The 13,059-nt window shown below is 42.9% G+C and overlaps 1 protein-coding gene across 4 annotated transcripts in view; it reads left to right on the top strand.

The window, feature by feature from the left end:
* The window catches only part of STARD13 (StAR related lipid transfer domain containing 13), a 222,332-nt gene that overhangs the window by 186,054 nt on the left and 23,219 nt on the right, over window positions 1–13,059 (top strand). For all 4 annotated transcript variants that reach the window (XM_060129563.1, XM_060129562.1, XM_060129564.1 and 1 more), the window contains exons 4-5: window positions 116–179; window positions 11,066–12,465. In XM_060129563.1, the coding sequence (XP_059985546.1) occupies window positions 116–179; window positions 11,066–12,465 (1,464 nt within the window). The remainder of the gene's footprint in view (window positions 1–115; window positions 180–11,065; window positions 12,466–13,059) is intronic.

The raw sequence follows: 13,059 nt of genomic DNA, 5'->3' as shown, positions 1-13,059 counted from the left end.
TGATTGGTTGCTTCTGCACTTTCAACTTCACTGGCAATCAATGAGAATTATCAAACTGGAAGGAAGATTTAGGTTCATTAATGGTAGCAATCATCACATTTTTCTTTCTTTTTAGACGACTAAATACCTTGAACAAGTGTGCCTCAATGAAACTTGATGTGAACTTCCAAAGGAAAAAGGTAGGTAAGCTTACTACACCTTACTGAGACCATGGCTATACCAATAGGAGAAGCTTGCATTCACAAATGAAAAACAACACGAACTGAAGCAAAATTCTGAAATGCCCGACCATCAGTGTTTGTTCTCCAAATATCCCATTATATCATAAACATCATAAGTAAGTCTGTTATATATCTAGGCTGACGTCTGTTTGTTTCACTGTTTCATTTTGATTTAGTTTTATCAGAGGGTTTGCATAAAAATGTAAAATGCCTTAATTGTTTATGATAATCTTTCAGAAGTTTTAGTTGTAAATATCCACTCCATATTAGACCCAAATTCTCCACAGTGATTTGTAGATTAAGAGAATGCAGAAAAGAATCTATGGGGCCAAGTGTCTTCTGCCTCATTCTTTCCTGTGGCATTTTATTTTCAAGTGCAGTCAAGATGCATTCATTGTCAGGCAGGTTTGTTTCATCATGGTTGAGGGGTTGGGGGGAGAGTGTAACAGCAAGATTCAGAACCTGCCGCATCTCTCCATTCTTGCCCCTTGCACTTTTCTCTGGTCACAGGGAATGTCCTTCAGTTTTACGAGCCACTATGCTCCCTCCCTCTTCTAGGACTTTGCACGTGCTCTTCCCTCTGTAGGAATAAGACAGGAGATTTTGGTTCTGAAACAAAGCTGTACTTTATTGAGCACTTACTGTTTTCCACGAGCTATGTTATGGCATTTAATCCATTGTGATAGGGATTCTCTGTTTTCTAGAGAAGGAAAATAAAACCTGAACAGGTTAAGTCCCTTGCCCGTGATCTTTCAACCAGTGGAGGAGCAGGGTTTCAATTTCAGGTGTGTCTAACTCCAAAACCGAGGCCCCTAACCACTGCACTGAAAGACCTCTCTTTCTCACTGAATTGATCCTTTTAGGAAACTCAGAATTGAAATCGTTGCCTACTTTTTTCATTTCACATCTTCAGTATGTAACAAGTCAAGCCTTAGTATATTTTGAAGAAGCAGAGAAAACATCTTTGAGTCAAAAGAAAGTGTTCTTTATTCTGGTCTATACAGAGAAGTCATTACAGCCCATGGATTTTAAGTCACTCCTGAGTAACCTAATCTTTAAAAATAACTTTAACCTGAATTTATGCTCTAAAACAGCACCCAAAAAAAGCGCAAATGAATTCTGGTTGACCTCACCTTCAAAACAGTTTAGGGTTTGAGCTGGGAGCCAAAGATTTAAGCTAAGGAGGTAAAATGGTGAAAAACAATATCCAGAGAATATATTAAAACATGGGCAATTTGTCCAGGTCAAAGAAAAATTGTAAATGTGGGAATAAACATCCCAACAGCTATCTGGCTGAATAGACCCCTTGAGAAGCATACACACTGTTTGCTTGTAACACATGGTTCTTATTAAACCGAGCGTAGCCACGCCTGTGTGGCTGGTCTGTACACTGCCGGTGCAGATCCTTAGCTGCTGTGTGTCACAAAAGCAAATGCCAAAAACTAACAACAGGATTTGTTTTCAACCAAGTGGTGTGATTGGATTCTTCCCTTATTGCCGGCATTTCAAAACCCACATGTGAGATAGGCTTGAATAACATTTGTTAGACTCTGTTACCTTCACAAAAGCTCCTCTGTAAATTGGTCACTTCAGTATTCTGACATTCTTAATTTAGTCCTTATGTTGGATATAGTGGCACACACTCTTACAGCCCCTACTTAGCTGTAGGCCCCGCAGATGCACGCACTTGAATAAAACATTGCTTTCCACATTGTAAACTGGGGACTCATGGCCTGAATTTTGAAATAAATAAATCCAGTGGGTGATCTCCACCCACTTGTGAATCTCAGTCATGACCAGCATCTGTGACTGTGGTCTAAGCAACTATGCAGGAGACCCTGGTGGTGGCACGTGTTCCCATGATCTGTCCCTTGCCCGAGTCATAGGCTAGTCCTTTATTTTACTGCAAAAAAATGCCAAAAATAAATACAGGCTAGGACTAGGCCAAATGATCAAAAATAGAAAATGAAACTCGCGAACCAAGCACCACAGGGAGCTTCAACCAACTTTGGAATTAGTTTGTTTGGAAGAAGAAAAAAAAAGACAGTAGCATTTCCTCTGGGTATGTCCCCATTTTAATCAATCCAAGAAATAGAAATATAATGTTCATCTCTAATCTGCAGAGGCCCAGACATGTTTAATGCTGCAGGATGTCATCCCCAAATGGCTTAGCCGTCCAGGGCCACAGTCATTCTTCTCCCTTCAGGACCATTGGGCCTCAGAAGGGCCGTGTGTGCTTGCTCAGTGCTCTGTGGTGTGGTTAACGAGCTCCCGCGGTGCCCGCTCTGTGCCAGGCACTATTCCTCATCACTAACCCCGTGTCACAGATGCAGAGGTTGAAGGGCAGGGAAGATGAGTAACCTGCCCAGAGCCACGAAGAAACAGCAGAGGCAGGATCTGAGCCCAGCTATTCTGGCCGCAAACTGCCCCTCCTGGCCTTTCAGAGATATTCAGAAATGTATTGGCATGAGCTTCTGACCCTTGGCCTGAGACCTGGAAGGGTTTCCTCAGCAATACATACAATTATGTATTTTTATTGTTGTTTTAGAAGCAGGATATTTCTTGCTGTCTTGTACTCAAGTCCATGATCTATTTAATGTCTTCATGGAAATTTATCTCTGGATCTCTCATAGTGAATGAGTCATGAATCTCATTGCTCTGCTCTGAACTTGGTTCTCATTTAATTCTGTTTAATTCTGAAGAGTTTGGTGGGTTGACCCAAGGCAGAAAAAAAAAAAAAGAGAATCCACGAATACATAAAGATGGTGAAGCCTCATTCATACGTAGTTAGGCATGCACTTTTCCTGTACATCAAATGCCACTCGCTTGTAAAGCACCAGGAGAAATGAAATCGCACCTTACCACTTTGCAGAAGAGAGAAGTAGTCCTCTAAAGATCGAGATTACCTTCCCTGTGAGAGTCAGGTGGAGAAGAGTGTCCTCAGTCTTGGCCAGGCTCCTCACTGAAAGACTCACTAGAACCCGGCATTTCTGAGAGCCTGGGGACGTCAGCAGTTGTCCGCCTCGGGCCTCAGGCTCCTCCCCCTGCAGCGCTGCAAGTGGCAGTTCCCTGCTTCTGAACTGGAGGGCTCAGCCGCTCAGCTCCAGTCAACTGTAATGGAAGATAAACGTCTAAATTTCTGTGTAACTATGCATTAGCCGCCTCTCACGGCTGTGGACTTGTATGGGCTCCTGTTTCCAGCGGAAAGAGATGGTCAAATTTTGTTTAAAAAATACAAAATCCTTTCTTTTGCAGTGTCTGGTTGGCATTTGTCTCTGAAGCATATATAATTTCAGCTAAGAATGTTCTCATTTTTTAGAAAAAGCCAAACACTGGCGTTTCATCTAAATTAAAAACCCCAAGGCACTTGCAAAGCTGATCTTTCTCAGAAAAGTGTTTCTCTTCATTATTACCTACAGAATTCACACTTGCTTTATGACGACACTGAAATCCCCTAATTACGGTTAGCGTTTATGCGATAGTGCTTAGCTCTGAGTACAAAGCTAAAGTCAGAGACCGAACTCCCATAAGGAGCTCTGTTAGATGAGGAAAGAGAGGGACGCGCACGAACACAGGACTCTTACCTAAGATTTCCCAGGGGAGAAAGAGCAGCTTCAAAAGAAGTTTCTGGTTAAAGTTACAGTTTTAACAAAGCTCTCTGAAATCATGGCCAAAGGTGGAAAGCCACACAGAAACAATGACTAATTGCCACGTTGCAGCCAGCACCTCCCGGCCTGGATGCCGTGGGCATTTCAAAGGAGCTGCGGGTGTCGTCAGGGAGCCTGACCTCTGCCTCCCAATCCACCCCACCGGCCCCCCTGCCTTTCACAACCTCAAATCTCCCACCAAATAAGACACCTCCTGGCAGCTCCGAACAGCAGCGTCACATGAAAGAAGTTACATTTCATTCCATCATTCGTTTGGCTGGAGAGTATACAGTCTTGAATTGAAGACTGTTGCACGTGAATGTCCTAGAACCATAGGATCTTTGAGTTAGATCTTCGCTCATCTTTTCCAGTCTCCCATCCAGTACAGGATATACTTTTAGAGCATCTATCATAATTCACTCAGGCTCTGTTTGTAAGCATCTAGACGTGATGAGTTCGTTATATTGCAAGGCAGTTTGGTTTTTCCTAATTACCAGAAGTCTTCCATATAATAAGCTAAAAGCTGATTCTATGTAAATTTGCCCATCTGATTCCAGCTGTTTTCTCTGGAGAAGCACAGAATATGGATTTCCCCTTCCTCTAGATCCGGGGTCAGCAAACTAGTGCTCCTGCTTTTGTAAAGGAAGTTGTATTGGAACAAAGCCACACCCATTCTTTTGGCTGCAAAGGCAGAGTTGAGTAGTTGTGACAGACTGGATGGCCTGTAAATCTAAAATATTTACTATCTGACCCTTTACAGAAAGTTTTCTGACCTTTGCTCAATCTAGAACAAAGTCTCTTAAACTGTCTATGGTGACTGATTTTTCTTTTTTTAATTTCCAGTCTGCCACTGACCAAGATAACATTTGTAAAATTCACTACAAAGGAATTATTAGAAATATGAAATGATAAAAGGTTATAGAAAATACAAGCCTAAATGTTTTATTAGACTCTACAGATACAAAATTGCATCCCAATAAATATAATTGGAACAAATATAACAGGAAATAGAAAAGAATTACAAAAATTATTCATATTTTTATTAAAAGTATACTTAGGCTATTAATATGAAGAATCATGATTGCACTTATAACTTTTTTTGTTGTTCAGCTGTCAGAAATAAACAAAAAGTTAACTTTGAAATTCCCCATGTTAAATGTCTGTACGCACATTTCAATCAAACACTATGACTATAAGTATTCCTGACAGTGAGTTTTTTGCTTGTTATCTAATTTAGGTTGGATTGACAGCAACACTACTCACAGGGAAAAATGCATATCTAAAATGTTTCTTTGTTTTTTTGTTTTGTTTTATTTTGTTTTTTTGGCTGTGTGGGTCTTCATTGCTGCACTCAGGCTTTCTCTAGTTGCAGAGAGCGGGGGCTACTCTTCTTTGCAGTGTGCTGGATTCTCATTGCAGTAGCTTCTCTTGTTGTGGCACATGGGCTCTAGGCATGCAGGCTTAGTAGTTGTGGTTCGCAGGCTCAGTAGTTGTGGCACGCAGGCTTAGTTGCTTCGCGGCATGTGGGATCTTCCTGGACCAGGGCTTGAACCTGTGTCCCCTGCATTGGCCGGCGGATTCTTAACCACTGCACCACCAGGGAAGTCCCTGTTTCTTTGTTTTAATACTAGTCATCATAAAGAAACCCATCTCACAGAATATGTTGAGTGGAATCAAAGAAGTCTTAAAGTAATTCTTTAAAGTTTTGGCTATTTTTTTTACCTTTCATTCAAAATGAAGTAAGTGATGCTGTATTTTCAAAATTCATCTTCAATCTTTCATTACTATCCAACTTCTGCAATTATCTTTCTGTAAAACAGTGGATCCTGTACATTATACACTTTGGGTTATGGTAGATAAACTAATCTTGAAACGTCACACATTATAACCTGCTGCGCCCAACACCCAAGCTGGTCTCAACCCTGTTCAATAAGACAAGTCCACTGATCATGAACTCGTATAGCACAGCCTTGCCAAATGGTGACAAATGGTTTTAATGCTTACTCTCAACGTCTGAACTTACCTCAGTGAAGACTAGTAAGTTTGAGGACTGTCAACCCCTTAACCACACTTCGAGTAGCACTGCTCTTGAGTTCCTTCTTTCTAAACCAAATCATTAGTTCTTTCAGTCATCCTTCATAGAAGGTTGTGGTGTCTAGATCATTGGCCATTCCGATTACTCTTCTCTAGGAGTAAATCCCTTTCCACGTGCCCCTGAAAATGTGGCTCATTGTTCCTGATGTATGTGACCAGGCAGAATACAGTGGGTCTGCAACCTTCCAAGTATTGAGATTCATGCTTCTGGTCAGGTATACTAATGTGGGTGATCATAGTTTGGTAGCCACATTACATGGTTAACTCATATTAAGCTTAAATCTGCTACAACTCTCAAGGCTATTAATAGGAACCAAGCCTTTCCATCTTGCACATCCTATAATAGATTTGTGAAGTTATGGTCTTTATATTTTACTTCATGAAATTTCATCTTATTAATAGGCCGTCCTTCAATTCTGTTAAGATCTTCATGCATCTCGATATCACTATGCTCTAACAACAATAATTAGTTTTATCTTGCACTTTAACATTTATCAGGCATTTTCATATATAATCTCATTTGATCCTGTTGACAAACCATGCTAAATGTGTATTGTTATCATTTCCATTTTACAGCTGAGAAAACTGAGTCTCAAAGTGGGTGCCTTGCTCAAGATCACTTAGTGAATAATCTGTGCCATCTTCACATCTAAAAAACATGAATTCTTCTGACTCGTTCAAGTTATTCTTAAAATGGGCATAACCTGAAAGCACCCCCCAGAGATCTCTCCTTCAGTTACTTTCAGTCGTTTGATCACACTCTTTGATGGAGTTACTCAACCAGCTACTAACAAAATGCTCTGTAGCCTCCAGCAGTTTGCCGTCTTGGCCACAACAATATCATGAGAGCCTTTTGTCAGTTCCTGGCTGAAATCCAGACACTCCACGTCTATGGTATTTCCATGGTTTACTAAATCATTAAGATAAGAGAATAAAGTTAGTTTGGTGTGTTTTTCTCATAAACACATCTGACTCCGAGAGGTTTCCATTTTGCATTTCTAAATAATCACAGACTATTTGTTTTTAGCCTTAAAAAAAACCAGATGAAGTCCGATCATCTTAAACAATCAGTACACTTTCACAGTTATCGGGGAGTCTGCTATGTGCCTGACCATCTGCTACGCCGTGAATGTATAAAAAAACTAAAACTCTAGTGTTTTTCATACTGTGAATCATGGCCTGTTGGTGGATTATCAAATGAATTTGGTTGGTTGCAAACATTTTTTTAAAAAAAATGAAATAGACTAAACTAGAATATAAAGTATCAGAGGACAAAGATAATTATTATAATACGAATTTCTTTCTTTCTTTCTTTCCCTTTCTTCCTTTCTTTTTTTCTTTCTTTTTCTTTCTTTCTTTCTTTCTTTCTTTCTTTCTTTCTTTCTTTCTTTCTTTCTTTCTTTCTTTCTTTCTTTCACTTTAGCATAATTTGTATGTGGGCCTTGAGTAGTGATGGAAAATGTACTTTTTAAAATTAGCAGATAACATTTATTGAACACTTAGTATGTTCCATATACTGTTCTAGGTACTGTATATGGATTACTTCCTTTTATGCTTCTTCCATTTTTATTGAGATATCATTGATGTATAGCACTATATACGTTTAAAGTGTACAGCATGATTTGACTTAAATGCATCATGATTCCACTTACATGCATCATGATTCCCACAATAAGTTTAGTGAATATCCATCATTCCATATAGATACAATGTGAAAGAAATAGAAAAAGAAAATTTTTTTCCTTGTGATGAGAACTGTTAGGATTTACTTTCTTAACAACTTTCACATGTAACGTACATCCGTGTTCATTATATTTATCACGTTGTACATTGCATCTCTAGTACCTATTTATCTTATAACTGAAAAATGTATTTCTTACTGTATGTCACTATCAGTAGTTTCAAAGATCCTGCACTAGTGGGAAAAACAGACACAGAATCATGTCAGTACCCTTTGGATGTACTATGATAATTGCATGCACAGGGTACTAAAGGAGATGGGTATTTTTTTCTTTTTTCTCTGTTTTATTTTTGATTTTTATTGCTTTGGTTTTTGTTTGTTTGTTTTGGTTCAAACCATCTAAATACTGCAAAATTTCCCTGAACTGTTTGCCTTTTTTCCCAGGAGTTTACCACTTTCTCATATGCCTTGGTTGGGTTTTAAATATCCCTTTTTTGCCCACAGCTAGTATAATAAGCTCTTTAGAGCCTAGCAGACAGGGGCAGGCTTTCCATCCCCAGCCCACAGTGCCCGCTTGGCATCTTTTCTAAACCAACATAAAGAAGTCCTTATCCAACTAGTATGTGGTTTGCTAGCATCAGTAACCAAGTTTGGGCTCGCTTTAGAGAGCTCGTTGGAGCTAACACTAAATATTGTAGTTTCTATTTTTAAATATCTGTATTTTCTTTAAAAGCATATCCTTCTTTTGCCTTCTCAGAAACTATTTGCTAAAAGGCTTTTTCAGAATGCTTACTTAATATCAACTTCTCCTCACTAGCTTCCTGAAATGTGACATGAAAATCCAATAAACTCAACCTTCAACCTATCACAGTACCTGATATTTAAATGACTCTCAGATTTCAGGGTTTATTGTATCCATTACAGGGAAAGAGGAAGTAGAAAATGCTACAAAGAAAGTATATTTTTGACTCATCATCCTATATAGTCTTGCCTTTTTTTCCATTTGTACAATTTTTAAACTCTTTCGCTAAGTTTTTTTTTTTTTTTTTTAAGAAAGATTTTTTGACGTGGACCATTTTTCATTTTTTTATTTTTTATTTTTTTCGGTACGCGGGCCTCTCACTGTTGTGGCCTCTCCCGTTGCGGAGCACAGGCTCCGGACGCGCAGGCCCAGCGGCCATGGCTCACGGGCCCAGCCGCTCCGCGGCATGTGGGATCCTCCCGGACCGGGGCACGAACCCGCGTCCCCTGCATCAGCAGGCGGACTCTCAACCACTGCGCCACCATGGGAAGCCCCTCGCCTAAGTTTTGTACAACGTTTTAAAAACTCAGAGCTAATTTCCTACTGTGTTCCCACAGCTATGGAATTCTTTGTGAGTACCATGCTTTTCTACCTTCTTTCACCTTATACTTGAAACTTCAAATGTGTCATTTAGTCCAACTCATGTAAGCCTAGATTTTCAGGAAATAAATAAGAATGGGAAGATCCCACATTTATTGACTAAGCATCTGTTTATTTTTCCTTGAAAACAATATATTGCAAAGTCCAGAGGAGATAAGGTGGATGTCAGATATGTAGAAAGATAGATAAGCCATCTGTCTTACACGGACAGGTCGCAAAGAAGCCACTGAACAGACACTGAAAAATAACAAATGAACAAATACTCCTCAGTGAGGGACTACTAAATGCAGTACTTCATTTAATCCCCACAGCGAACCTATGAGGCAGGGCCTATTTTTACTCCCATTTTATAAATGATAAAAACTTACTTTGGAGAGAGTAAGCAACTTGTGTACAGTCACCTAAGTCTAACTGGTATTAACTACCTGCACTGCGAACCAGGTCTTAGAACCAGATGTCAAAATAAAGTGAAATAAACTTAATCCAATTAACTACACACACACACACACACACACACACACACACACACACACATAGATATCTATAGAGAGAGCAGTTACTATATGCTTGATGAACTTACCTGTAAATGTTGAGAGTGGGTGCTTGTGACATGAGTTTAAGTTAGTATTATAATAAATGCTACAATAAAGATCTAAACCTAATGCTACAGGAGTACAGAGGGAGTGCAGTCACTGCCTTGGGGCTGTCAGGAAAGACTTCAAAGGGACACATGAGCTGAGTACGCAAGAATGGTCAGGGACCAGGGAAGGATGTGGGGACCATATATACCCCTTAGGCTCTTAATCCTGTAACAGAGCTGGGTGTTGGGGCGTAGTTGCAGGTCAGAGAACAGAATGCAGGAAGATTGGGAGGAACAGCTGAAATAAGTAAAGCACACTGCAATCAGGTCAAAAGAGCTTCGAATGCCATAATAACACTTAGGAGGGCTGAGGGAAACTGAAAGCTTCTAAACTGGGAAATCCTGTGATCGTACTTGGATTACACTTGGAAAGCTGTTTAGATGGAGAAGATGCTGGCCTGGTTTTTACTGTGATAACCCAGCCAGAGGTGCCAAGGACCTGCACTAGGGAATGGGAGGGAAGATAAGAGTGGGGGAGCGGATCTGAGAATCATTTCGGAGTTGGGTCTTGGTCATACGCATGGTGAGGAGAAGGAGGAGCAGATGATTCCGTTCATCTCAGAAGGAAATTATTTAGATGGCCTAAACAAAGCCATCTCTGGGAACCAGACTCTCCTCTCTCAGGTGCTACGAATTCAGGCAGAACCTAGACAAGTAAGAGAAATGTGTGAGGTGCAGCAGGTACGACAGGGCAGAGCAGTGGGGCCTCGGCACCCGGACAAGCGTGTCCTACGAAGGCACTCCAATTCAGGGTTAATTAAAACCAAGAAGGCCGGCCCGGCCGTGCAGGCTGGGTTGGACTCTCCTCCACCAGGGGTCTCTAGAATAGCTCCCAAGTTTCTACTTCCAGGAATTCGGAGATAATTTTGCCGTTAACTTACACAGGGAACATATGCTAAGAATCAAGTCTGGGAGACTAAGGAGTGTTGGCTCCGAGGTTCAGAAGAGGGAAGCTGGAAATATGGTCCTAGGGCTCCATGAAGAGGTTTCAGGGAAGAAGTAAATGCATTTTATGGCAGGATTAAGTTTCTATGCGAAAAGGAGAACTACAGGTGTTTTATATTTAGGCTGTCTCGAGGATGGTAATTACGCCCTCTTTGTAATCAGGCAAGGAAGCTTCTCAGAGAGGAAGGAAGGCAAACTGAAAGGAAGAGAGCTTTGCGGGTTGGGAAGGAATCTTCCAGCTACTGGGAAGGAAGAGGGTGTAGGGACCATAAAGACGGTGGAGGGACCCAGCGAAGGTGCCCAGGAAACCCAGAGAGCACGCGCGACAGGGAAGGAAGGAGAAAAAGGAGGTGGGGGTACCGGGCCTGTGCTCGCCTAGATTCCCCTCTCCATCCCAGCCACCTGTAAATGCGCGTCATCCTTGATGTTTCCCAGGGTGACGACTCTGATGAGGAAGATCTCTGCATCAGCAACAAATGGACTTTCCAAAGGACCAGCCGCCGGTGGTCTCGCGTGGACGACCTCCACGCAGTGTTTCCCGGCGGAGACAGAAACGGGTCGTCAGGAGACATTACGATGAGAAACACGACCAGCAGTGAGAGCGTCCTCACCGACCTGAGCGAGCCCGAGGTCTGCTCCATTCACAGCGAAAGCAGCGGCGGGAGCGACGGCCGCAGCCAGCCGGGCAGCTACGGCGCCGGCCGGGAGGCCTTGGACGGCCCCGGGCAGTACTGCGCCCACGGCCCAGCCGTGCTGGACGCCACGCTGGGCGGCAGCAGCCTCCCGCCGTCCCCCAGAGACGGTCTCCAGCACCCTTTGCACCCAAAGAATGAGAAGCCCTCCCGGGCCAGAGCCAAATCCTTTCTGAAACGCATGGAAACACTGCGAGGGAAAGGAGCGCAGGGAAGGCAGAAGGGGTCCGGGCGGACCGGGGGCTTGGTGATCAGCGGCCCGGTGCTGCAGCAGGAGCCCGAGTCCTTCAAGGCCATGCAGTGCATCCAGATTCCAAATGGAGATCTCCAGAACTCACCCCCCGCTGCCTGCAAAACAGGGCTTCCGGGCCCCAGCAAATGGAGCTGTGAGAGCAGCCCGTCGGAAAACAGCAGCAGCGGGGTGAGCACGCCCGGCCTGAAGGAGCGAAGATGCCAGGAGGCCCACAAGCGCGGGGGCATGTACTTAGAAGACCTGGATGTGCTGGCGGGGACGGCACTGCGGGGTGCAGGGGACCAAAACCACGCACGCGAGTTTCATTCCCAAGAGAACTTGGTGGTGCACATTCCCAAGGACCACAAACCAGGCACGTTCCCCAAGGCGCTCTCTATCGAAAGCCTCTCACCAACAGACAATAGCAGCGGGGTTAACTGGAGGACTGGAAACGTCTCCCCGGGCAGACGACCGGGCCCTGGGGCCGGGGAGCCCAGGCTCATGGCGTCCTGCCACAGAGCGAGTCGAGTTAGCATCTATGACAACGTCCCTGGCTCCCACCTGTATGCCAGCACCGGGGATCTTTTGGACTTGGAGAAGGACGATCTCTTCCCTCACTTGGACGACATTCTGCATCATGTCAACGGGCTCCAAGAGGTAGTGGATGACTGGTCCAAAAACCTGTTCCCCGAACTGCAGGCGCACAACGCGCTGTCCGGAGAAGCTGGCTTCTGCCCCTCTCCCCCTCCTAGTCAGATCACCTTAGATTTCGAAGGCAATTCTGTCTCCGAAGGTCGGACGACACCCAGTGACGTGGAAAGAGATGGAGCGTCTCTTAATGAATCAGAGGCTGCTGGGGTCAGAGAAAGGAGGGACTCTGGAGTAGGGGCCTCTCTGACCAGGCCAAACAGGTTGGTGGCATGACTTTGTGAAATGATGTTTAATCCATTTCATAATAATTATGGTCTATGTATTTAACAAACATTTATAGAGTACCTTCTAAATATTTAACACTGTCCTAAGTGATGTATGTGGTTGGGGATTATTTGAACAGTAGTAGTATGTCTTTTGTGCAGATACTGTGGTGATTGAATCCATGTTAACTCACATTCATTTCTCCTAGTGTTTACCCTTTAATTCAATCTTGGTTTTATGCAAAAAAAAATTTTTGAGCTTCTTATGTGCAAAGCACTGATGAGAAGGTCCATGACCTGTGCACAGGCCCTTCCCATGACCTTGCACAGCATCTCTACCCCAAATTTTAAACTTTTAAAAAACTCCATGAGAAATTTCTGAGATCTAAGGTGTATACACACTTCATAAGTTTATTTTGGCTTGAAAATGCCGATTACTACGTACATAAAAGCTGTTGTACAACGACCATTTCAGAAGCTCCTTAGACAATGGCCCTGGCAGGGCCTAAGCAGTAGGAACAGCCTACTGTATGTGCTGCTGGGTTTCTCACTGAGGCAGTGACGGCTCTCGGGGCTCATTGACTGACGTGT

The sequence above is a fragment of the Lagenorhynchus albirostris genome, chromosome 18 (assembly GCF_949774975.1).
Source record: "Lagenorhynchus albirostris chromosome 18, mLagAlb1.1, whole genome shotgun sequence".
In the NCBI taxonomy this organism is placed as follows: Eukaryota; Metazoa; Chordata; class Mammalia; order Artiodactyla; family Delphinidae; genus Lagenorhynchus; species Lagenorhynchus albirostris.
This window is presented reverse-complemented; position numbering and strand designations above follow the sequence as displayed.